Genomic DNA, 23835 nt, shown 5'->3' with positions numbered 1-23835 from the left:
CAATGGAGATTGAAAATTGGACATTTCCTGTCCCTTTTGATTGATCTTAAGAATCTTTCAATTCATTTTTTCTGTAATATATATATATATTTATTTATGTCTTGGCATTGCTTTTTTCTCCTGATTACTGATATGCATGGATATACATGTTCACATTCACAGGATAGACATAGTCTCTTCTCTTTCCAAATAATCTCCATCTTACAAGACTCCAGTTCTAACTGTAGTTGTGAAGTGAAGTATCTATCTAGACTGTAAGGGAAAGAACTGAGAGGACAGTTTGTAGTCCATTATCAAACAAGGAAAAAGAAACTCCATATTCCCATTTCTGAATGCCAGAGACATAGTGGTATGCCATATTATAGTTAATGAATATAACAAAATTATATTGAAGAGGCAAAAATGGTTTTGTCCCATCATTATAAAATTAATGTGGGACCTTCTTTGGACCACTGAGTCATTAAATGCACTCTTCTTCAGCACCTGCACATACATAGACAGAAATTAATATCTCCTAATCCACTGAATAGGATTCCTATCCCAAATAAATGGGTTAATTTTCTGGATTAGAAAGAAATTCTATGCGGATGTGAATCAAAGCATTTTCTGTTTGAAATGAAGCTCCTTATACCTTTGATAGCAATTGCACAGATTCTGCAGGTATGGCTTTTCTTCAATGGATGCAGGGATGAAAAATTTTGCCTGTTGTCTGTTTCAACAGAAAAGCAAGCAATATATTTAGACAACTTTTTAAGGGATGGGCAGAAGAAGATGGTGTATCGGATATCATGGTCTCTGATGGACAATATGGAGAGAAGATAACCCATTTCCATCAATACTCTGCTAGCATCCCTTTTGGTTTACTAAGATGCTTTGCATTATCCTTGATGATGGTCTCAAATGTCACTTAGTAAAAAAAGAAAAAAACTTAAAACATTTACCTCCTCAAATTTATTGCAGCTTTAATTTTGCTACAACAGTTGCATGGAAAGATGCAACCCTAGCATTTTCAATAAAGCAAATGAATAGATTCCTTATTCTTAGATTTATTCAACTGCATGGAATGGCCTGGTAAATGTGGTCTTAGATGGATTTTATTGGCATGTAGGATTTGGTGGCCAAAATTTTCAAATTTAACAATTAATAGGAAAAAAACAGGAGCTGTACTTTTTAGGAGCCGTCCTAAAAAATTGACGAAGAGATCTCTTCTATCTTTTCTGAACTTTTAAAGGCCCAATTAATAGCCATGCTGACCCTCTCCCCCCCCCCCCCCCATTTTCTAAACTGGTCCTGGCTATTTCAAAATAAAACACTATGCCTGTCCATCCCTTCACTATAGATGTTTTCGGAAAAGGACAAACACTAGCCAGATTTTATTCCTGGCAGGAGATTTGATAGAATGATTGAAGGTTATTTATAATTTTAAATTAGAGACCCAGTTTGGTGTAGTGGTTCAGGTGCTGGCCTAGAAACCGGGAGACTGTGAGTTCTAGTCCGGCCTTAGGCATGAAAATCCAGCTGGGTGACTTTGGGCCACTCAGCCCAACCCACATCACAGGTTTGTTGTTGTGGGGAAAAATAGGAGAAGGAAGGAGTATTAGGTATGTTCGCTGTCTAATATTAACCCTTGAGTTACTTATAAAGTAATAAAGGCTGGATAAAAAAACCTAAAAAAAAAACCTTAAAAATAACACCTTAGCAAATAGAAGGGGAACATTCCCATCATTTCTTTATTTCCATTTAATAGTGGATACTTCATCTGAAAATAACAGGAACTTTTATGTGATGGTCCATTCATAGAAATTATTTGTAAATGATTAAATCAATTTAGGCTAGATTTAGGCAAACTAAAACAAAAAAGAGTCACATGCAGTAAATTGTAAATAAAAGGTTTAACAGCATGAAATATGTATTAGAGAGAAATCTGATTTGGTAGCAGTCAATATGTGTAGCAAAAAAAATAAGTATTGGCAATTTATCCAGATCATTGTCCTGGCCCTTGCTCACTATTCAATGAATAATTTATTAAGAGCTTGTCAATATTTAAGAACTTGAACTTTGATTATAAGTAATGTTTAACTTTCAACAAACTAATATGCATTATTGAAACATAAATGTTTAGCTTATTCAGGCCGTTGCACTAGCTTTGTTCATTATTCTTGTGGATTGAAAGCAGAAATATATGTAGTAAATTAGCAAGAGAATAATATTACAGTTAATAAGAACAGTACAGTTAGTAATTGAATAATATTAATAAAATAATATTACAGTTCTTATGCCTAACAGAAAAATCTTTATATTATGAACAGTTTACAATATATTTATAAACATTCTTGTGGTGCAAAACAAGATTTCCTCTTACACTTTTGGGATGTAATGTCATGTAAAAATATTTTTTTAAAAGAGTTTGAATTAGATTCATAAACCGTAATAAATAAATTGGTAGGATATATAGCTAGGTCATAGGGATCAAACACTGAATTTGATTATTACTGGAAAATCAAATTCATTCTTAGCAGGTGCAGTCTATAAAAGAGATTCATATATAGAATTAGTGTAAGTAGCCCCAAAATCTGAATCTAAAAGGAATATTGTCAAAAGTTATGAGAAAGTAGAAAAGAGACCTTTGGGGCCTGACCTAAGACTCTGTTTTCTCTCTTTTAGGTGCTGATGCTGTAGAAGCCCAGTGTAAAAGGTTTGAAGTTAGCTCAAGTGAAGATGGTAGGGTGCTTTTCTCTGCTGATGAAGAAGAGATTGTCATTGGGGCAGACAGACTGAAGGTCACCGGTAGGTAGTAAGAGTGGAGTCCCTAATGCAAAATGATTGTGTGTGTGTGTGCGTGTCCATGCACATGTGTGTGTGTGTATACAAAGCCAAAGTGGTCCCAGTGCTGGTAGGAGCCCTCGGGGCTGTGACTCCTCAGCTGGGAGAGTGGCTCCAGCAGATCCCAGGAACAACATCAGAGCTCTCTGTCCAGAAGAGTGCAGTGCTAGGAACAGCTCAGATACTGCGCAGAACCCTCAGACTCTCAGGCCTCTGGTAGAAGACCTGAGATTGAGGAATCACCTATAGGGGTGAGAGGTAAATTTTGGAGGGGGGGTATACAAGTTCTATATATCTGTGACATATCTTGGAAAGAGGGAGAACCCTATTATCCATCACTGCATTCAAGATTTGTACCAATAGATATATTTTCATGATACTGTGAATTAAGAACAGTAATTTTCTTCTATTGCAGAGCTACATCTTTCAAAAGCAATTTTATCTTGCAAGTTACAATATTCATTTCTTGTTCTTTTGCCCTTTAAAGGTTTAGTTAGATACTACCCTTCACCATCATAAAAGTTGTCATTATATAGTTATATGTACTCAAAATGTCAACTCTAATTTCTCTGTGATTTAAGACTAATACACTTAAAGTACTCAGTCAAGAGTTATTATTAAAGGAGGTGCATCTTCAATCAGTAAAGTCAGAACTGTTGAATTCCAGGGATGATTTCTCTCACAATTTTAAACAATCTCTAATAAAAGACTGTATTTGTTCAGGGATACTATTTGGATTCACTGATACATATTGATCAACTTGATCAGCATAAATGGTTGACTGGTTTATATTTTAATGGAGATTTACCTTATTTATATTTTCCAAATAAATATGTTAATTGAAACACAGTTGTATTTTAAAATTCTCTTTCCTCCCCTCCCCACAAAGTTTAGAGTACCATTCCAAAATAAAATCAGAAAAAAACATACATCAACTCATTACATAAAGAAAATAGAAAAATTACAAACAAACCTATTTTTAACAAGCAAAACCTTCATGAAATGAGTACCTGTTTGGGAGTGAAGATTAGATTGATGATAGATAGATAGATAGATAGATAGATAGATAGATAGATAGATAGATAGATAGATATCACAAACTAATATAAAAATACAATAGGATTTAAAAAAATATGTGAATGCAATACCAAATTTTTAGAGCCCTTATTGTAGGGCTTATTATGCAAAACGACTTTCTGTTACTACTTTGGAACTCTCAGTTACTCATTAAAGTAGCCATATCAATTTTCAGGCTTATATAGAAGTTTGAAAAACAAGACATGGATTCTTTAATGAGTAGTGGAAATTCTTGATGCAGTTGTTTCAAGGGAAAATGGCCATTTTTAAATCTTCCTAAAAAACATCACCAGGCAAATATTATACTTTATGTTGCCCAGTTACTTATAAACAAATATTTCCATTAGAAAGAGGAGAGGAAAAAAGAATTTGAAAATTGCAAGAATAAAATCCAAACAAAAATTTACAGCATAAACTCAGAATTCAGATAAATATTGAGTATATAGCAAGCAATGGATTCAAACTTCCAAAACACATATTAAAAGATTTATCAAAAGTGGACTTCAAAATAATTAAAAATTGCAAAATTTATCAACTGTTTACTATATTAATTTTGAATAAGGAATATATCCTTGAGAAATAAAGTTAGATTTTTAAAATGAAAGATTGGATTTAGGGTACTATGATTTATTGAAAACCATTTAAAGTTGGTTCTGGTTTTTATATACAACTTAATACATTTTCCACTTATAAGTTAGCCTTTTGAAAGTTACAGTTCTGTGTGTGTGACATGTTACAGCCTGGAAAAAGAGTTGTAAAAATCTAACATTCCTGTATGTACAAGTCCACTCTGAATGGTTCCTGTGCCTGTATCCACTCTGCACTGTCACTGGGCCTGTGTCTACCAGTCCACTCCATATTGTCACCAAGAGTTTGGTAAGAAGCCTCTGATTCCTGATGAATAACAACAGAGCTCCTTTTAAAAAAAAAAAATAGCCAGTTTGATCTGATTCTTAATATTCAAAGGTCAATTGGAGGTGTCAATACATCTTATATATTCTTTAAAAGGTAAAGCAGATAATTGCAGCATGATTTTGAATCCAGCTCCAGAAGAAAGATAATCTTTTAAACTTTATCCACAAAGACAAGGACAATGTAATTTGATATTGCTTCATAATGGAAATAAATATTAAATGTATGAAGGTGCTCAAGCCATTGGTAATTCTTGCCCAATATTTTTTTATTCTGCTTACCAGCAATTCATTGGCCTAACAGGAAGCTCTTTTCCAGCCTGTTAATTCAAGTTGCGAGAACTGAACTTGGGACTCTTCTTCTTTGCATTTATATTTTTAATCTTTAAACTGTAGCCTCTCTAGCACTAGCCATGGCTACTGGCACCCTCCATTATTCTTGCTGAAATGAAGATGGTGACATTCTGCCCATTGCTACTGATAGCAGATTGTGTCCTCATTCATGGTGGATTATGCCACTGTGTACAATTTTCTCTGCTGCATCAGAATGCCCTTCAATATGTTATGTTTTCAATAAATCATAGTGGGTGCCCTTCATTATGATAGTTCCTTACCCAACTCATCACCCTCTCTGATGTCAAGAATGAGACATGGATGCTCAAGCACCTTACCCAAAGTAGAGTGCTTAATAGAAGCATGGTTGTATCTTTTGGAAGTCCAAAACCATTGCTGAAGTCAGATTCCCGCTTTCAAAAACCTTCACATAGATATAAGGCACTTCAAACTCCAACAGTATCTGCAAACTTTTTCTGCATGTGATATTCTGTCCAAGTCTTTTGTAAGAAATTGTGTTGCCTGCCAGTAGTGGCTGTTGATGCACTGACCACAATATTTCTGCAGGGCTGATGCAGAGGACGAATGCAATTAATAATTATAATGCCATCTAGCAGATAGGATTAAAGTATCAGACTGATTTACAATAAAATGAAGCGTACGTGTTTAGACATAATGAAACCTTGCCCATAATTTACATTTACATACACTTCCATTAAATTAAAAAGATAGCTATTAAATATTTATTTTCCTTTTCATTAAATAAATTATGATTAAACATTTATAAGATCCAAGTACAACTCACAAGCTCCCAATTTGTCAGGCCTGGTCTAACTAAACCGCATCTTCTTTCCTTACTATAAGCATATTGGATGTGTATCTAAAGAGGTGGAAGTCTTTTTTTAAAAAGTCCAATGATCAGAATGTCATGTCACAGGACATAATATGGATGAACTGATGCAAGACATGGGGATGTAAAGGAATTTGAGGTCAACACTCAAGGGCAAGTAGAAAGACAGTTCTGCCTGTATTCTTGGCTTGGGGAATATAATGCCTTTCGGCAATGTTCTAGTTGTACCTTGCAACCATAATTCATTCTTTTGTAACCCCAAAGCTACATGACAGGGGTCTACCCTCAATGACTAATAGAGAGCTGCTACATAATTGAACACAGAGACCAACATCCAACAGCTGGAGTCCTATGTTGGATACCCTGTAGAAAACTGCTTGTTTTTTGTTAGCTATATATCCTTGAGCAGCTTGGCTTCTACATGTTTAAAAGTAGATTTTCCTATTTTAGTTCTGTCACAATCTCTGAAGTTAATCCATATGTTCCATCCCCACCAGACTTAAATTGATTTGTATATCATCATTTTAATATCTTGCCTTTCACTAAAAATTCCAAGCAATTAAGAATAATCATTTAAAGTCAATGGGAAAAGAGCTTTTAGTTATATATCCTGGTTTCAATCTATTCTCTGACATTAAAGATAAGCAACATGACTGGAAAGATTTGCTTCCAAATCTAAGTAACAAAAAACAAGCTAACCTTCTTTAAACCTTAACTGTCAAGGCAGATGCCCTTGTGCATTGTAAAAAGAAATGCTGTCCAACTATTCTAGTGATGCTAACATCAGACAAGAACAAAGCTCTCCAGACAGACTTCTTCCTCAGTGGAATGTGATTAGGATCATTAAAGTAGCTTTAATCAAAGTGTGTGGAAAATTGTCTTGAATTGGATAAGGAAATGGAGGTCTCCATGGCCTATATCCTGGCCAATCATTTGGACAAGCACAGGAGGAAAAGAAGCTGGTCTAAGGAGTCATAGGAATGCCTCACTCTCTTCTCTAATTTGAACTAAGCCTCTTAGCTTCATCCTTCCATCTGCAATGGTCACCGGCACAGACATGGTCAGTGACTTCCAATGATCTCCAGTATCCAAGATATCTTGGTTAAGGCATCAATAAAGAAACTTTAAGGTAAAATACAATTGCAAGCCATGCTTTGACCAAGAATATGCCAGTATATATGCAAAATAATGCAAAATATACAAAATAAATCAAAATTCAAAGAAACTTTGAAATACTGTTCTAGAGGGAACAAAGTTTAACTTAACCATATAAGTTTCTTTTAATCAAAAAGAAGCATGCAGCACATTTGGGTAGCAAAATTTACCCAAATCATCCAAGAAAGGAATTTTATCACTTTATGAAATCTGTTCACACCGTACACACACACACACGTGCACACATTCACACACACACCCAAATATACTTCATATCTGGGCCAAACATTTTACAATTCAGTAACAACACCAACTAGAGTTATACTCCAGGAATTTGCCCAGGAGATCTAGAAAGCTAGGTTCTAGAGCCCATTCCAAGACTGTAAAAATTATTATGCAGTTGAAGCAAGGCAAAATCCCCAGGATTTAATCCCTGCAGATTAATGTCAAATGACAGGTCTCAATCCTCGCCGATTAGTTTACACAAACAGATTGCAAACTTCAGATTCCATCAGAATGGAGCAAATCCATCACCATCTCAATATATAAAAAGGGAAATAAAAGTAGTCACTCAAATTACCACCCTATTAGCCTGCTAAGCATTTTAAGCAAATAAAATGCGCTAGGCATTTTAAAGGGAACTGACTGATTGGGTGTTTCAGAACAGTATAAAGGTGGAAGAATAAACGGTGCTAACAGTGGATCATTCTACACTAGATTACTGTCTGGTCTTCCAGCTGTAGCCAGAAAAGTATACAGCACAACCATGGCAAACTTTATGTGGCCTTTATAGTCTTGAAGGCACTGTGGCTTAATAATTACTAATAATAATAATTTGGGGATAAGGGAAGTTGAACAAAATCTATTACAAGCACTCAGTTATGTTTCAGAGGAATAAAAAGACTCTCAAATAAATGGTAGTAATATCTGTAAGAGTATTGAGAACATATTAGATTTGGATTAAAGCTGCATAAACATGCAGATTATTGGACTATATACAAAGCATGCTAAAACAGTTAAAATACTGTAGATTAAAATGTTAAAATATTGTTTATGGCTTGAAAAAGAAATTGACAAAATGGAAGAGATAAGGAATGTGAACAAATTAAAAATGTTAGAAGAATATAAACAAACCAATTTGAACGTGTTCAATAATATTCAGAAAATAAATGATGAACTATGTTTGAGGAGAGATCACATATTGTGCCTGCAATGACTGACACAGAAGCTTACTATAGATCTGTTTTGTGGTTCTTGTGCCCTGCTTTATAAACCATTAAAGCTGGAGGAAAACAATAATATATATCTAACCCATTCAGCAAAATAGCACTTATGACCACCACATTGCTGATGGTTATTTAGAATAATCCAACTTTTCAGAATAGTTTGCTGAGAGAATCCCACTCTTGCTTAATAAGATTATATACTGATTAATGGAAGATCATACATCTATCTATGTACTAATAAACTCTCGTGTCTGTAACCTTCCACTAGGCAAAATGATGCATCATAGGGCAACAATTTTTGAACCAAGGTACCTCAAATGGGTTAACTTACAGAATGCATCCAAAATCTGGGACCCATTACTCCAATGGAATTGAAACTTGGGACATTTATGGATGCTTCGGTACTGCTGCTCTGCCTTGCTGCCACAGTCAGCCCAGGTCACGTGATTGTTGTGGGCTTATTCCTGACCTCTTTCCTGCCTCCCTCTGCCCCCTGCATCCAATCAGCTGGTAGCAGGTCCCAATGGGAGAAAAGCAAATTGGCTGCTTTGGAAATGAGGCAGACATTTGAAATATCTTAAGGTGGTGAGCTTTGAGGGAAGGTTGAGGCAGCAATGTGGATGCCTGCTGGCAAGGTAGGGCTGGCTGAGAGGAACAGGTGGTGAACGGTTGAGCCCTCTTCCTTCTGTGAGGGAGGGGGGCCCTTGGGGACATTTCTGCCAGAATGCAGAACAAGGGTTCCATTTGTTCCACCTCCCCCCAGCAAAGTGGCAGGCAGTTCCACAGGTCAGCTGATGTCAGGTTCAGCCCAAAAACAACAACAAGGCAATCCAGTCCAGTCTACTTCCTTTATTAGCTTGTACCTAATAGACAGAATCTCACCAGACTAAACCTATGCTAAAGCAACTAGTGGATACACCCCGTGAGTCTCTAGGGAGGGGCTAGCTTCATCCTCTTTCTCTTCCCATGGTCTTGCTATGGACTGAGAAAGCACTTGCTCTGGAATGTCCCCCCTCCCTCCTGATAACCTTGATCCTCCATTCCAGTATCTTCCTGGCTCAAGCCTTCCATTACAGCTGAGGAGGAAGAGGAGGAGGCTTCACTGGGGCTCTCCTGAGGGTTGTGAGGGGAGGGAAAATGGTACAAACCTATATTATATGAGGGAGGGAGGGAAGAAAGGAAGGTTGGTTGGTTGGTTGGTTTCTGATGCTCCCTACCAGCTTCCAACAAGCAAAGTCAATGGGAAAGCCAGCAGCAAGTCATAGGTCGCTCACACTCCCACTGCTTTTTTTGCCCTTGGTTATTCTGTTTCTCTGTTTAGGTAAGGAAATATCTCTGAAACAATGACCCAGCAGGTCATGGGTTGTCTAGTTCTTTACTCTTCCTTTCTTTCAGTGAGTTAGCATACTAATAAATGGATTACTAGAAACCAGGGATGGCAACTGAGATCACACCAGTTGCTTGTTCAGGGCTGTATGAACATGCATCTAAATGTAAGTTTAGGTACCTCTATTTGCATACCACACTGTCCACTCTCGTATATCTCTTGCATGCACATATGTTCACACAAATCTTTTTTCCTATAGCAATCTGCTAGCAAATTATTGTATTCCCCATATAGCATGGAAAACAGTGGGTTTATGCATATTTGCTAGATGGGGCTGGGAAGCTTAAATCTCTCTCTCCCATCAATCCCTCATTATATTAGTATTATTGTCAGTGAGAATAGATTGATCCAGAGGCACTTACCTTGTAAATTCTATTGCTATGGATTAGAAGAATGCTGGGGGTGGAGTAAGAACCCATTGAGAATGGATTATCCATTCCTAGAAGGATCTCCAGTGACTCTGACAACCAAAATGCAATTTGTTCAATTCATCCACATGAATCGCCATCAATTTTTCTCTATATCAAAATGTTCAGGCCAATGTGAAAGTTCTCCTTCAAAAACATACCGCATCAAAGGAAGTGCAAAGCAAATGGATTTCTTTTGCTAATACTATCAACATTTATCTATCTTTCAAAAATGGCATTACTATTAAGGATTGAGAAGTACAATCTTATTCTTAGCTTGCCGTATAATGGCCAAGCAGCACAGAAGCACATTTCTGTCACAGTGCACAATTGGTGGCGTTCTCATGCATATCTTGCCTTTGTTGAGTTGAATATGCAAAATGGGTTTAATTCAACTTTAATGTACAGATCCATCAAGGAGAATGCTTGCAGTTCTGAACCAACAACTTTCTTACTGTCTCAGGTAAAATCAGTTGTAAGTCCAGAAAATAAATAAATAAATAAATAAATAAATAAATAAATAAATAAAGTCATATGTATGAATGTCATGTACATTAAATATTATTCAGACAAGTTCAGTTCACTTGCCATGCTTTTATTCAGGGACTGTGAAGTGGGAAAAATTACCCCCACACAAGAAAAGTGACTTTCCTGTTCAATCCACTGAGACATTCACCCATAAGATCATATCTAGGGTTAATAAGGAGGTAATATGTCATTATATCTCAGTTTATATAGCTGTGTCATGAGGCTGAATTTCTCCCTTGGTGGGGGATAATGATAGTGTTACATTTTTCTGGCTGACAACTGCAAATTCAGTCCAGTGGAATCCAAGCATAATAAGGTCTTTTTTAGATTTCTAAAGCTCAGGGTATATATAAAGAGTCTGGGTTTTATTTTGCTTTATTTTTGCACCTGGATTGTAAATGATAAGCATAAAGATGGGCATGAATTGATTAGATTCCTGATTCACAAAAGATAGCCATATTTTTAACAACCGTTTTTGGGAAAACTTTGTCTCCATCCCCAGGCCAAGGCTTTTCCGTTTCTTCCTCCCCTCTGCTCCAGCCACACCATTCTCTGTTCACCTTGTCCTCGTAAAGCCCCTTCAGCTATTCTTCTTTTCTGTGCTCAGTAACCAACACACAAAATGAAAATACTCCACCACCCAACTAATAGCTGCTCTCACATTCCAGCTCACTTCTGGCATTAAGAAAATATAGGAAATACTTTTAAAAGCAGGCAAGCAAATGCAAGTATTAGCTGGCCAGTAAAGCACTTTTTTTAAAGGTGGCCTGACCTCTGGATCTGATTCCATAGTGTCTTTCCAGTGGTGAGATCTTTCTAAGGCTTATTTGTTTGTTTGTTTGTTAGTGCTCAATCACATACACATCTAGATGCTTCAAAATTTAAATAGAATCATTAAATAACTCTATAAAATTATTATATGTATTTTTTAATTAACATTAAACTTCTGCTAAATTAAAAATTAAGCAATGCCTTACAAAATCATTTAAACTAATCAACTTTTGGAGCTTGCCTAAACCTCAGCAAGGGCCTAATGAATTCTCCGGTTTGTAGCACAAAATGACAGAACACTTCTCTCTTAGGGATTTACATACAGTTAGTAAATCCAGTCTACTAACTGGGTTGTAAACTGGACTGTGAATTTTTTTTAAAAAACAAAATCCTGGAAAATGGCATTGGCAATCATTTCTCTGTGGTTAGCAAGACAACAGCACAAACATTTTCATAGAGCCATCAGGAGTCAAGCTTTACTTGATAAACTCTACTTTATTAGCCAGCTGGGAGGAAGCTGTTCAGCTTGGGAATAGCAATAGTGAAGATAGTTGCAGACTGTTGACTTTAGCTATGTAGGGGGCTCCAAATTGTGGCTGTGTGGAAGTGCCCAGTGGGCTAGAGAGTAACAAACAACCACTAATAATCAGATGACTGAGAAGACAGGTTCACTTCTGTTTTTATAGAATTGGTATCTGACATATCCACATCAAAATAAAAATACTAGCTAATCTACTAGATTTATAGTGGAAGATAGCTAAGCACCAATTCAGATTAGATCCAAAAATCTATTCAGGTTGGGTGTAAATTACTTCTAATTTACACACCTTATTTTCCATGGAGTAGACTGATTCTTCTGGGAAAATGAACAAGTAACTTGGAAACCAGTTACTGAGATCAGTGCCATGAGAGAAAGAACAAATGCAGATCCTTCTCCTCCTGAGCTTGATATGGAAGATTCTGATCTGGAGCCAGAAGAAAGCTCCCGGTCCCACCACCGCCACTGCTGGAACACTGGCAGCAGCGTGAGGAAAGTCAGAAGAAAACCAGGCAAGAGAGTGACTGCTTCTGGGAAAAGACCCCTGGAGGCAACTAGAGTGGAAATGTTGCAGAGTCTGGCATGGAAAATCAGGACTGCTTGGCTTCACCTATGTCTGGTGAGGAGCAAAGAGGCTTGGCTATTTAAGACCTCCTGAGAGGGTAGATCCTCCGCTGAAACAATGTTTGTGACAGCCTATCTTGAAGCTATGTTCTATGTCTGCTGTGTGAATTCCTGACCCAAGACTTAAATGTGACCAACTTCCCCTAGGAACTTCACCATTGCAGTTAGACTGTTTGTGGGAGTTTTTGTGTCTCAGACTCAGACTGTTCTGCTTCCTAACCCTTTGCAACCTAGATCAAAAGTTAAAACCTAATTTGAAGCTCTAGGAACAAATACAAGTAGATTTCCTGATTTACTTTCTGCCAAAGCTTATTTGAGAACCAGTTTGGTGTAGTAGTTAAGACATCAGGCTAGAAACTGGGAGTCCACGAGTTCTAGTCCCTCCTTAGGCACAAAGCCAGCTGGGTGACCTTGGACCAGTCACTCTCTCTCAGCCCTAAAAAGCAGGCAGTAGCAAACCACTTCTGCAATCTTGCCAAGAAAACTGCAGGGACTTGCAGGCAGTTGCTAGAAGTCAAAACTGATTTGAAGACACCATTTTTTAAAAAAAAGCTTATTTAGGTCATGAAATTAACCAGGGATGGAATAAATACAAGGGATTTTTAAGAGTATCTGTGTTTCCAGCAGGATTTGCTAATAGAATTTTAATTTAATTAAATGTTCGTTGAAATTTATATATTTTGGTAATATGACTCATTTGCACTTGAAAAGGAATGAAACAAATAGGTCAATAGGCAAAAAGAAAATGCTGAAGATATTTTTGGCAATTTATGTAATTATATTATAGTGCCACCTATGGATTATCTTCACTGTCAATTCTGAATGACTTCCAAAAGGAATTCAATACAAAGGAAGGATATAGTACAAAGGAATTCGATACAAGGAATTGCTGAACTTAGGACATACAGTTAGTCCTCGGGTTACAATGGCAGTTGGGACTGGGATCGCCATCACTAAGTGATGTAGTTGTAAAGCATGATGTCACATGACATTGTTTGATGATGGCAACCCCAGCAGTCCCAGGTGCTGTTGTACTCCCAGGATTGCAGAGGTTGTTAATCAGGAAGAGGTGGGAGTCCCAGGTAAAGAGCATGGGGGTACACAGATGCCATAAGGGGTTGGGGGATACCAGGAGCAGGGGCTAGGGAGTGTGGGTGGGCTAGTGGGGGCCATGGTCAGGTGCATGCTATACAGTGCAGGTGGGCATGGCGACGCTATGGAGTATGAGATCCCTCTGTAGTGGGGCTCCTCAGGAGAAAAAGTGATGGGAATGACTTATGGGAGCAACTTGCGACCTTCCCTGCTGGCTTCGCCATTGACTTTGCTTGTGGGAAGCCAGCAGGGAAGGTCACAAATGGCAGACCAATCATAAGTCCCCCTCATTCAGCGCTGTCATAATTTTGAACAGTCGCTGAATGAGTGGTCATAACTTCTTACATAAAGAAGAGAAAAGCATTTTCAGAGGAATATTAATTCAGAAATACAGATATTAATATGGGACTCTTTCCATTTTGAAGGATGGAGATATAGATATAGGTATGTGTGTGTCTGTGTCTGTGTGTCTGTGAAGCTGCGGCTGTCATAGTGTCCCCACAGTCAAGTGATCACAATCTGGGCACTTGGGCTCCCGTCTCATGATTATATATATATCCATCCTTCAAAATGAATAAGAATAAAATGAAAAAGCAATTTTAGCAAAATGAATTGAACTGGAACAGTTGCATGAGCAAAATAGAGGAAAATAAGACAGACTGAAATACAGCAATTTTGGTTACTTGGAAAGCACTCCATGACAGTTTTCAATTGCAGTAGAAAGATGGATACCATCCCTTGCTGGCAGACCTAGGGCAAGCATGGTCTGTACTTGCAGCTTGAACATTTTCAAGAGTTGCTTCATTCTGACTTGAAGCATTTCTTTCTAATGCTTTTGTACAGCCCTACTCATAATTCTAAATTTGAAAGCATAGAAAGGTCTTTTAAATGCTAGATCATATTGACCGTGGCTTTATTAAAGAATTAAGACGGCAATTTTAGCCTACTAGTTCAATGAATAATTCATTCTACTCAACAGAATTCTTTGAAGGGGCAATTTTGCAAGAAAATATAAGAATTGAAAAGGTACTCAAAAAATGTAAAAAAAAAAAAAAAAAGAGGGGGGGTTATTTTGATAAAGATGCACTTTTTTTCTCTCTATAAAGAAAAGAAGGCTTTAGAAATACATTTCAAGGAATATTTAGAGGATATTTAAATTCTAACATTAAAATGTATATAGATTGATATTGGCCTGATTCAAATCCAGTATTTAATTTTTTAATAATCATTATTGAAAATCTGGCATTATTTGTGAGAATAATAGATAAGGCCAGAGGATTTAGATACAGAGAAGCTAAAATATCAACCTTTATAAATGCTGAGCTAAAAGAATTTCTGACAAACTTATTTCAATTATTACAGAAATCATCCACAAAATATTTGATTCAATATAAAATTAATGAATCAAAAACTGTTTTTGATTCCATTTACAGAAATAGTAGAAAAAATGTAAATTCTCATTTACAAAGATCATGTCTTTGTTGTGCCTTTCTGGCTTGTTTGTTGCCCTGTCTAGTTCTGGGTGTTTAAACTAACTGATTTTATTCATGTAATTTCTGATTCTTTATATTTTTAATACACTGTATAGTTCATCTTGAGTCTTTTGATTTGGCAGGATAGAAATGAAAAGGAATAAGTAATAAATGATATTTTCTCAGCCCCTTTGCATTTTTTTTTTTAAATCACTGGCTGGGATTTAGAACTTATAAGAACTTCACCAGTGGTTTGTTGTTAGGCTCACATAAAAAGGTTTGATTTATTTTTTAATATATTGAGTTAAGAAAATTACTCTTGAATTAAGCAGTTGTGATATTAACTTTAAAGCAGTTCCTTGAGGATCTTTCTTTCCCATAGCTTGTCACATAAGCCACCTTATATACAGTAAAAAACATCCAACAGTTTTTAAAGCAATCTGTGGACAATTACTCAGACCATCTACTTTTGCACTATTGTTTACCTGTAAGCTTAAAGCCATTGCAGAAATATTTATACCTGGGATAGCCTTTATTACTTTAATCTCAGTTCATTGATTTTTCAGTCAAATCAACCATGTTTCTTAAAATAGGAAGAGTAAAATTTGAAAGCAAATTATTCTAGGATTGGGTAAAATATTGCCAAAGAGATTATTTGCAGCTGAAGTACCTCTTTCAACTACTTTGCAAAGCCTAAATACCACTCCTTCTGCTGCTTAAATATCTTCAATCTGCTTAAATTAAAAACCCCAAGAGCAGCCCCAGGATTCCCCAAGAAAAGATACTTACATAGGCTTCCACCAAACAAGTCAATTCTGCATCATTTAATCAGGTCTTTTTCCATCAGCCTAGTTTTATGAAAAGAGGAAAGAAAGTGTTTTGGGTCTTCTGGCCCAGAGCCCAGAATCACAGACAACAAACCTTGTCTCAATCCTGAGATGGAAGGGATAGCTGCACAACAAAAAGCCTTGCGTGCGGGGGAGGCTTCGGGGAGAAATTCTCTTATTTAAATCAAAGAAAACACAATGCTGCATTGGAAGGATAACATGGGGAGAAAGAGAAAACAAACATGTACATTTATCTTCAGATAAAACCATTGTCAAACAAATTACTTATTACCAAATGAATGAGTCCTTGGGTTTCAGCATATGTTCAAGGTTCATTGTAGAGAGGATGGTTAAAGAGGAATCATTTGGACCTCCTGCTTGGATGTTCTAGGCAGGTTGCTTGCCCTCATCTTTTTTTTTTTTTAATTTTATTTTTCTATCTTGAGTGCTTTGTTTTATAGAATGTGAGGGATAAGTGAAAGCCACATTCTTTGAAGGTGACTGTTGTTTTGCTCAGTCAAGGACAGTACTCTGCTTCTGATGTCCTAAATATAAAATCAAATCAGAAAAATATCTAGTGGCTAAACCCACTTTCCTAACAATGGGTGGTAGAATTACAAAGGCACCATTTAGTTTCCATCAGTCGTCCTGATATATAAATGGAATTAAATGGGAGAGATTTGGGGAGGAAACAAAAGCTGAATTCATCTCTGCTGACCTCCCAGCAGGGGGTCAATGTATCAGATGCTTTACAGGTTGTAGATGGATCATACTAAAGATTAGCGTTTTGTCACACAGCTTCCTGCTACCTCTTTGAATTTTACTTCCTCAGTCCTGGAGAATTATTTTCAGAGAATTGGTGTATAATAATAGAGAAAAAAACACATTCAATTAAGCAGAAGTACATTTGTTTTCTCTAGGCTAGCATTGTTGCACTATTTTTATGCTGTCCCTAAGTACAATGAGGATACGTTCTATTTTAAAGTAATAATTTGAAGCAGCTACTGTATATAAAACTTTCTGCTTTCAAAAAGGACATCAAAGTACATATTTTCTACTTCACCCTTGAAAGTTTTGCAGAGCGAATATGGTGCAGTGAGAGTCAGTATGATGAAGTAGTTAGGATGTTGAACAAGGACCAGGAAGACCCACATTAAAGTCAATCTTAGCCATGGAAACTCACTGCATGATTTGTGGCCAGTCACCCTCTCTCATCCAAGCATCTTTGTGGGGTTGGTACTGTTGGGATATAATAAAAGGGGAAGTCCATGTAAATTGCTTTGAAGTTTTGGAGGAAAAGTGAGGTATAAATATAATAAATAGGAGAATGCTTAGGAGCTGATTATTGCTTTTTATTATGGTTGGAATTATTACATTATGCAAATTCTGTGTTCAGTTGTGTGCTTTAATCAACTGATCTATTTTACATTTTATTACACCTGGTTGCTCTGATGTTCTGTGTTGTCTTTGAGTAGTATGGGATAGAATTAAATGAAATAATAAAAACCTGAGAGGCAACCGGTTATTCCATTCAGATGTTACTGAAGAGACTGATTGGAAACAAAAGAAAACAAAATTTTAAGCATTGTTCAAGCATTGCAGAAGAGAAGAGCAGCCTGTGGCTAGAAAGTTTAGTGAGATTGACAGCGGTGGGAGGATGGCAGAGGAAGAGACAGGGACTCAAGGGTGTGAGAGAAAGGCAGCTTTGTACAAAGACATATGGATCAAATAAAACATATGTGAATGAATGAATTGATCAGACAAACAACAAAAAATGAAACTGGAATGGAAAAGCCAACAGAAATTAACATATAGAATTTTTTAACCCAAGGTGTCCACTAGAGTTTCAGAGTGGAACAGGCGTGTGCACGGAGGATAAAGTGGCTGCATGCTTTTTCCAGACAGTATTCCTGTGAATGCTAGCTGCTAAGAAAAACAGCAGGAGATTACTGTCATCCTCAGGTCTGACTTTCCATGACCTTCCAGGTTTGGTCTTAAATTCTTAAGCCCTAAGAAAAATTAGAGAAATGGGTTGAAGCTGGGGCTAGCACTCTCTCCCAGCCCCAAATCTTTGGTTGCTGTGACTTCTAATAGCCACAAAATAAATATATTGTTAATTGAAATATAGTAAATATATTGCTAATTGAAATGCTGTTTAAATAATATTTTATTACGCAAGCTATTTTAAAAGTACAGCAGCTTTAAAGAGTCATCACAACCACAGCAAAACTTTGACCATATTGCTTGTAAGACTTTTCCTTTGCCCCTTTGTCAAAAAACAACAACTATTTATGTTAAAAACAACTTGTAAAAACAATCCATTGCCACAAATCAGGAATAGATTTCTCCTTCCAGTGCTGTGTATTAACACTTTTATCCAATCCCCATCCCTAAAAAAAATCATAATCTTGATATTGTGAGAGATTCCAAATAATGGGAATATCGCCAAAAAATGCTTATGTATCTGTAACATGCAGCAATTGACTCCAGTGTCATATTAACAATCTTGTTGATATCAGCCCAAAACACAATAATAGGACAAGACTGGACTATATGTGTTAGTGCTCCAACTCCAGATTTATATCTTCAGTAGCAGAGTAATTGTAATGAACTCTTATTTAGCATTTTTTGAGATGTGCTCTATATATGAAGCTCTCTTTTTTTGTATTAACAACATAGGATTTTAAGATTTGTTTAATCATGCTGTTTAATGCAACCTCCATTGATTTATCAGAATAGAACATTCAAGATCATTATTTCAAACATTAATATTATCAACAGGTTTACTGGCTTAGGAGATACAGATAATTCCTCCAGAACTTCTAGTCACTATGGAGCTTCAGAAATGGCAATTGCATCTGGACTAAGTAAACCAAATAACAAGTGATTAAATTGAATATACTGCTAAGCACTCTGAGCTAAATCAAAACTGTTTTCTTCCTCCTCCTCCTCCTCCTCCTCCTCCTCCTCTTCTTCTTCTTCTTCTTCTTCTTCTTCTTCTTCTTCTTCTTCTTCTTCTTCTTCTTCATCATCATCATCATCATCATCATCATCATTTGCAGGGGTTTTAAAAACAACTTCCTTGAAGAAGAGTTGATCCAAAGTGATAATATTATGAAAAACACAGTTTTCCCCCAAAACAAACTTAGGCATAATGTCTGAACTGTGATTGTCCAACAGTGTAAGCATTTTTGTGAATGAATAGGTTGATCTACAATATTTTTTATATATGTCTTGCAGTATTAAGTATAAATATTGAAAGTGATACCCAGAAATAGGAATACATGCTAGGGTTTCAGTGGGGTTAGAAATAACTCTCAAAATGTGGAGCAAAAGTTCCTTATTTCAGATAGGAATCAAGCTGGAATAGTTACCCAAAGATTAACCTGAAAGCGTAGAAAGTTAAGTTTACTTGTCTTGATGGGTAATTGTCACTTGTGCAATGAAAATCTTGCAGGATATCTTTGCTAAATAATTTTTTTTTATAATTCATAATTTTTAAATAAATAATGTGATGTCATAAATAAGGGAAGTCCTGAAAATAAATCAGTCTTGGAGTTGCACTCATCTTTGTCATATTCATCTTTATCCCAAATACTGAAGGATATTCTAGACCACCTGTTTAGCTTTTTTTTTCATTACATTAAAACAGAGTAAAGTCAAATTTACCAGTTAAGAAGGGTTTCTGGAAATTCTTATGTCAATGTAAAGGTATCAAGACATAGCCTAAACTCCAAATTCTTATACTTTTTTGAATTGTGACTGTGAACCAATGACATCAATGTGATTTATTGCAATTTACAGAGTAACCAGACAGGATCCCAAAATTTCTGGTCTATTTATAAAACATAAAATATAATCAGTATTTAATAACAGCTTATGCTCTGTCCTCCCCCCATAATTCCATTGAAAACTATGGATATCTAATTATGCAGACAAGTGGTTTAAGGACAAATTAAAAAGAATAGGAAAAATAAGGCAGCCTTCACAACCTGGACATAAATTTAAACAAAGAAAAGGCATACCATTAATCATCACTTGCGATTTAGGAGTTGAATAAATCATATCAGTCCAATATAAAAAACTTTGTGGAAACTCCAGATAAATCAAAACCCATCTCAAAATCTGCCAAGACACCATATATATGACTTTCCCAGCATCTTAAGAAATCAGAGTTGCTGTATGCTGTTTCGAATAAAAACAAGACTGTCAACTAAAAATCTCATATTGTCTGATGATCAAAAGTCTGTCATCCATTCTTGTTGGAAAGTGCTATGTAATTTGTGGCCAAATTAACTGTTAGAATTGTAACATCCACATTTATCAAGGAAATAGGTCTATAGTAGAACACACAATCTAGTCCTTAGTCAGCTGGGGAATAATTGTAATCTTTAAACTAAAAGGCAACAGCAGTGAATTATTTGTAATAGCCTGCCTATAAACCTATAATAAAATAGGAGATTTTAAAAAATCAGTATATCAATCAACAGGAAATTCATCAGGAACAGGAGTCTTCCTCAATTTCATAGATTAAATTTTAATCACAATTTTTAGAAGCAAGAAAAGTAAAATTAATAACCTTACCCTGTTATAAATGTGATAAATGCACCTTTTTGGGGTGGGGGGAGACTCTATCTTTCTGTTGAAAAGAATTGCTGATTCATATGTTTGGAATCTGCATAAATGTTCCCATTTGTATCCTGAATAGATAGTACAGTATAGTATTACATTGTTTAATTTGCCTAATTCTAAAAATTAATAATTGTTTATATTTTTCCCTCTTCCCAGTCTTGTTGCTTTGTACATTGTGATACAAATTCTGCTTTAAAAGCATCAGATTTGTTAATCTAGCAGTCTGGAGATGGATAGAGTGCACAAGACAATGATAATTCTTTAACATTCTCATCTGAAATTTAAACTTTAGTCAATTGTTGCTTCTTTTTATATAAAGGATATACAATAATGCAACTTTGAATAAGTTGAACCTTGTCAGTAATATTAATAGTTTGGAAGTTTCAGATGCTGCTAATGCATCAAGCCCAAATTCTGAAGTCTGGAGAAATTTTAATTAAAGATATTTCCATTCAGTAGTTTTAGTTGATCCAAATTTATTTTGCATAACATTGGCTGTTGTAAAGGGCTAATTAACAGTGAGCTGCACACACCAAAAAAAAAAAAAATGCAAAAGAAAGATTTTCCAGCTATTTTCAGTCTGAAATTATTCCATAATAATAATTTTTCATGAGAATTAGGCTCAAATTTAAGTTTCTTTCCCAACATTATCCATATGTTATACTGTACTGTAAGGGGAAAAAACTGACTTATGGCTAAAATTGCAACAAATTTCCTGAAACTATCATCCTAAATGATCTATCTTATGGGGTTTCTTTGTTATGTTTGTTTGTTTTAACCAGGCTAACTCTTCAAAATTATTCAGTCAGTTTAGCATTTACCTATATAGAAAGATAATTCAATCCACAGTCATGTTTGACTGACAATTTTTTATCAAAGACTTGATCAACTGAGGTTCTTAGGTACATTTTTTAATATATATATATATATGTTTCCCTTCTTAGTTTCATATTTTTTAGCTTTCATCTTAATTTTTGTTTGTTTCACTGAACAAACCCAATTCTTGCAACCACTGAGTTCCCACCTGATTTGGGAATAAAACCCTGCCATTTGCTTTTCCTGGGAAGCAAAACCACATGGTTTCTAGGTTATTGTAACTTATTTCAGCAAACCTTGCAATCATTTTTTTTAATTCCCTTATGTGAAATGAGCAAAACATTCCCCCCAGAGCTAAGTTCATTTACTCTGGCCTCAAATGTTGTAATTAAATTAACAGGCTCTTTTTTAAATTGCATATACACTTCTCTCGATAGAAGGACATAATTACCCAATTTTGCCTCTATTTGCTAGTATTCTGAGTATGTTGCCATTTTTTTTCTTTTGCGAGCAAGATGACACATAGAGAAACTCTTTCATTTGCTGTTTATATAACAAGTATCGCCTTGTTCTGCCCGTTCTCTGGATGCATAGCTACCAACATCTATCACCAGGCTTTCAACTCTGTAATTTGTAATATATGTTTCCAGTGATATTAATGAAACCATGTTCATTGTCATTTTCTAAAGGTTAGATCTCAGTAACTGGTAAATTGAGCAGAATAAGTAGTTTACCCCAGTCAGTCCCTGAGAGTGCTACATCTTCAGTTTCCATAGTTTCAAGGGAGGACAATTTGCAAATGCATGACTAGATGTGGTTTGTAGTGAATTAGGATGAATGCCATGTACACTGAGCTCCGCATCAGAGAAATATCTTTTAGAATCATGCCATTTAAAACAGCCCCATTTATTCTGCACAGCGTTGCTTGCTTTATTGGAATTACATCTCTTGGAAGATTTTTGGTGCTCTGTCTGCTCTAATCTCTAATCTCTTTATGCCTGATCCCTCCCTCATTAGGGCCGGGATGCTTAAGAGAAAGCACTGCACTTTAACATTTTGTTGTCTAATATGGAAGACTGAGACTAAATCCATTTGCTTGGTTGTAATAGTTTCAGTGGTGCATATTCTGTACTCTCTATGCTATGTCTGAGCGTGTGTCAGCATGTGTGTGTATGAGAGAGAGAGGGGAAGTAAAGTAAGTAAACATTTTCCCAAGCCAATCTCCAAATTTGGGAGGGGAAAAAATTGTCCCTGGTCCTTAGATACCCTTTCAAATTTTCACCTTCCAAATATATTCCCATCTCCTCTTTACTTACATTGCAAGAAATATTGCACACTGAAATGTTAAATGGGAAGAAAGGAGGCTGATTTCTCTCTTCCCTTCTTCCTTCTTTATCTACCTGATTTATGGGGCAATGGGGCATCTGAAAGCAAATCCAGTGTATTGGGGGGAAGGACGGTGTAAGTAAAGACAGGAGAAGGAAAGAAGAAGCATGACTGGCACCCTCACAGTTTATGCTCCTGTCACCTGCAAGATAAGTAAAGGGAGGAGGAAATGTGTTTAGCAACTGGATGAGAGAATTGGTTGGGAGGGTTTTTTAGCATGGTAAGAACCGGGAGCACAAACAGGGACAAGCTGGGGGCTTTAGAAATTCCTCTTTGGTTGGAAGTTCTATGGTCACCTAACGCTGTTATCCTGTATCAGGAAAATTTTCTCAGTGTCGCTAGTCAAAAGAACAAATTGATTTGTTACTTTCATTGGGAAATATTCATGGTTAACTAATAGAATTGGGGCTATACATTGCATTATCTAACCACAGCATAAACATACCCAGATGACATCTTTTTTCTGCCACATCCCCAGTTTTTATTTATTTATATTTGTTATTAAAAGTTTTGAAGAGAACATAAGAACTAACACAAACTAATACAGAATAAGAAAAACAAAGAAAGAAAAGGAGAGAGAAAAGAAAAAGAGACAAAAGTGCAGAAAGAAAAGATAAAAAGAAATAGACAGAAGAAGCTTCCAATTTCCTTTGCAGCAAATATAAGTATGATTACAAAGTTAACTCTAATCTACGATTACAAAAAAAAGCTCACTTTTTTCTATTATCTAATTTTTTTTCTAATCATCAAAACCACAAGTCATAAGTGCATTTTTTTCTGTTTCATGCAAGAAGTCTATAAGGGGTTTCCAGTCAACCATAAATGTAGATATTGTCTTTTCTCTAATCAAGGAAGTCAGTTTAGCCATTTCTGCAAGTTCCATCATCTTTACCAACCTCCTCCATTCTACTTTTGAGCATATAGTAAGCTCACTGCAGTCATCATATATAAAAACATAGTTCCATGGCTTTTTTCTAGTA

The 23835-nt window shown here is 36.0% G+C and overlaps 1 protein-coding gene across 2 annotated transcripts in view; it reads left to right on the top strand.

Annotated features, from left to right (window-relative positions):
- The window catches only part of SGCZ (sarcoglycan zeta), a 201225-nt gene that overhangs the window by 157292 nt on the left and 20098 nt on the right, over window positions 1–23835 (top strand). Inside the window, exon 4 of one of the 2 annotated variants that reach the window (XM_088131110.1) lies at window positions 2665–2787. The exons of the other annotated variant lie outside the window; for it this stretch is intronic. Coding sequence (XP_087987236.1) covers window positions 2665–2787 — 123 coding nt within the window. The remainder of the gene's footprint in view (window positions 1–2664; window positions 2788–23835) is intronic. 2 annotated transcript variants of the gene reach the window in all.

Source organism: Python bivittatus, unplaced genomic scaffold, assembly GCF_059951505.1.
Source record: "Python bivittatus isolate LINGU-HERP-01145 unplaced genomic scaffold, Pbiv_v1 ctg000070_np1212, whole genome shotgun sequence".
NCBI lineage: Eukaryota > Metazoa > Chordata > Lepidosauria > Squamata > Pythonidae > Python > Python bivittatus.
The sequence above is the reverse complement of the archived record's forward strand: the minus strand, read 5'-3'. Positions and strand labels throughout refer to the sequence as shown.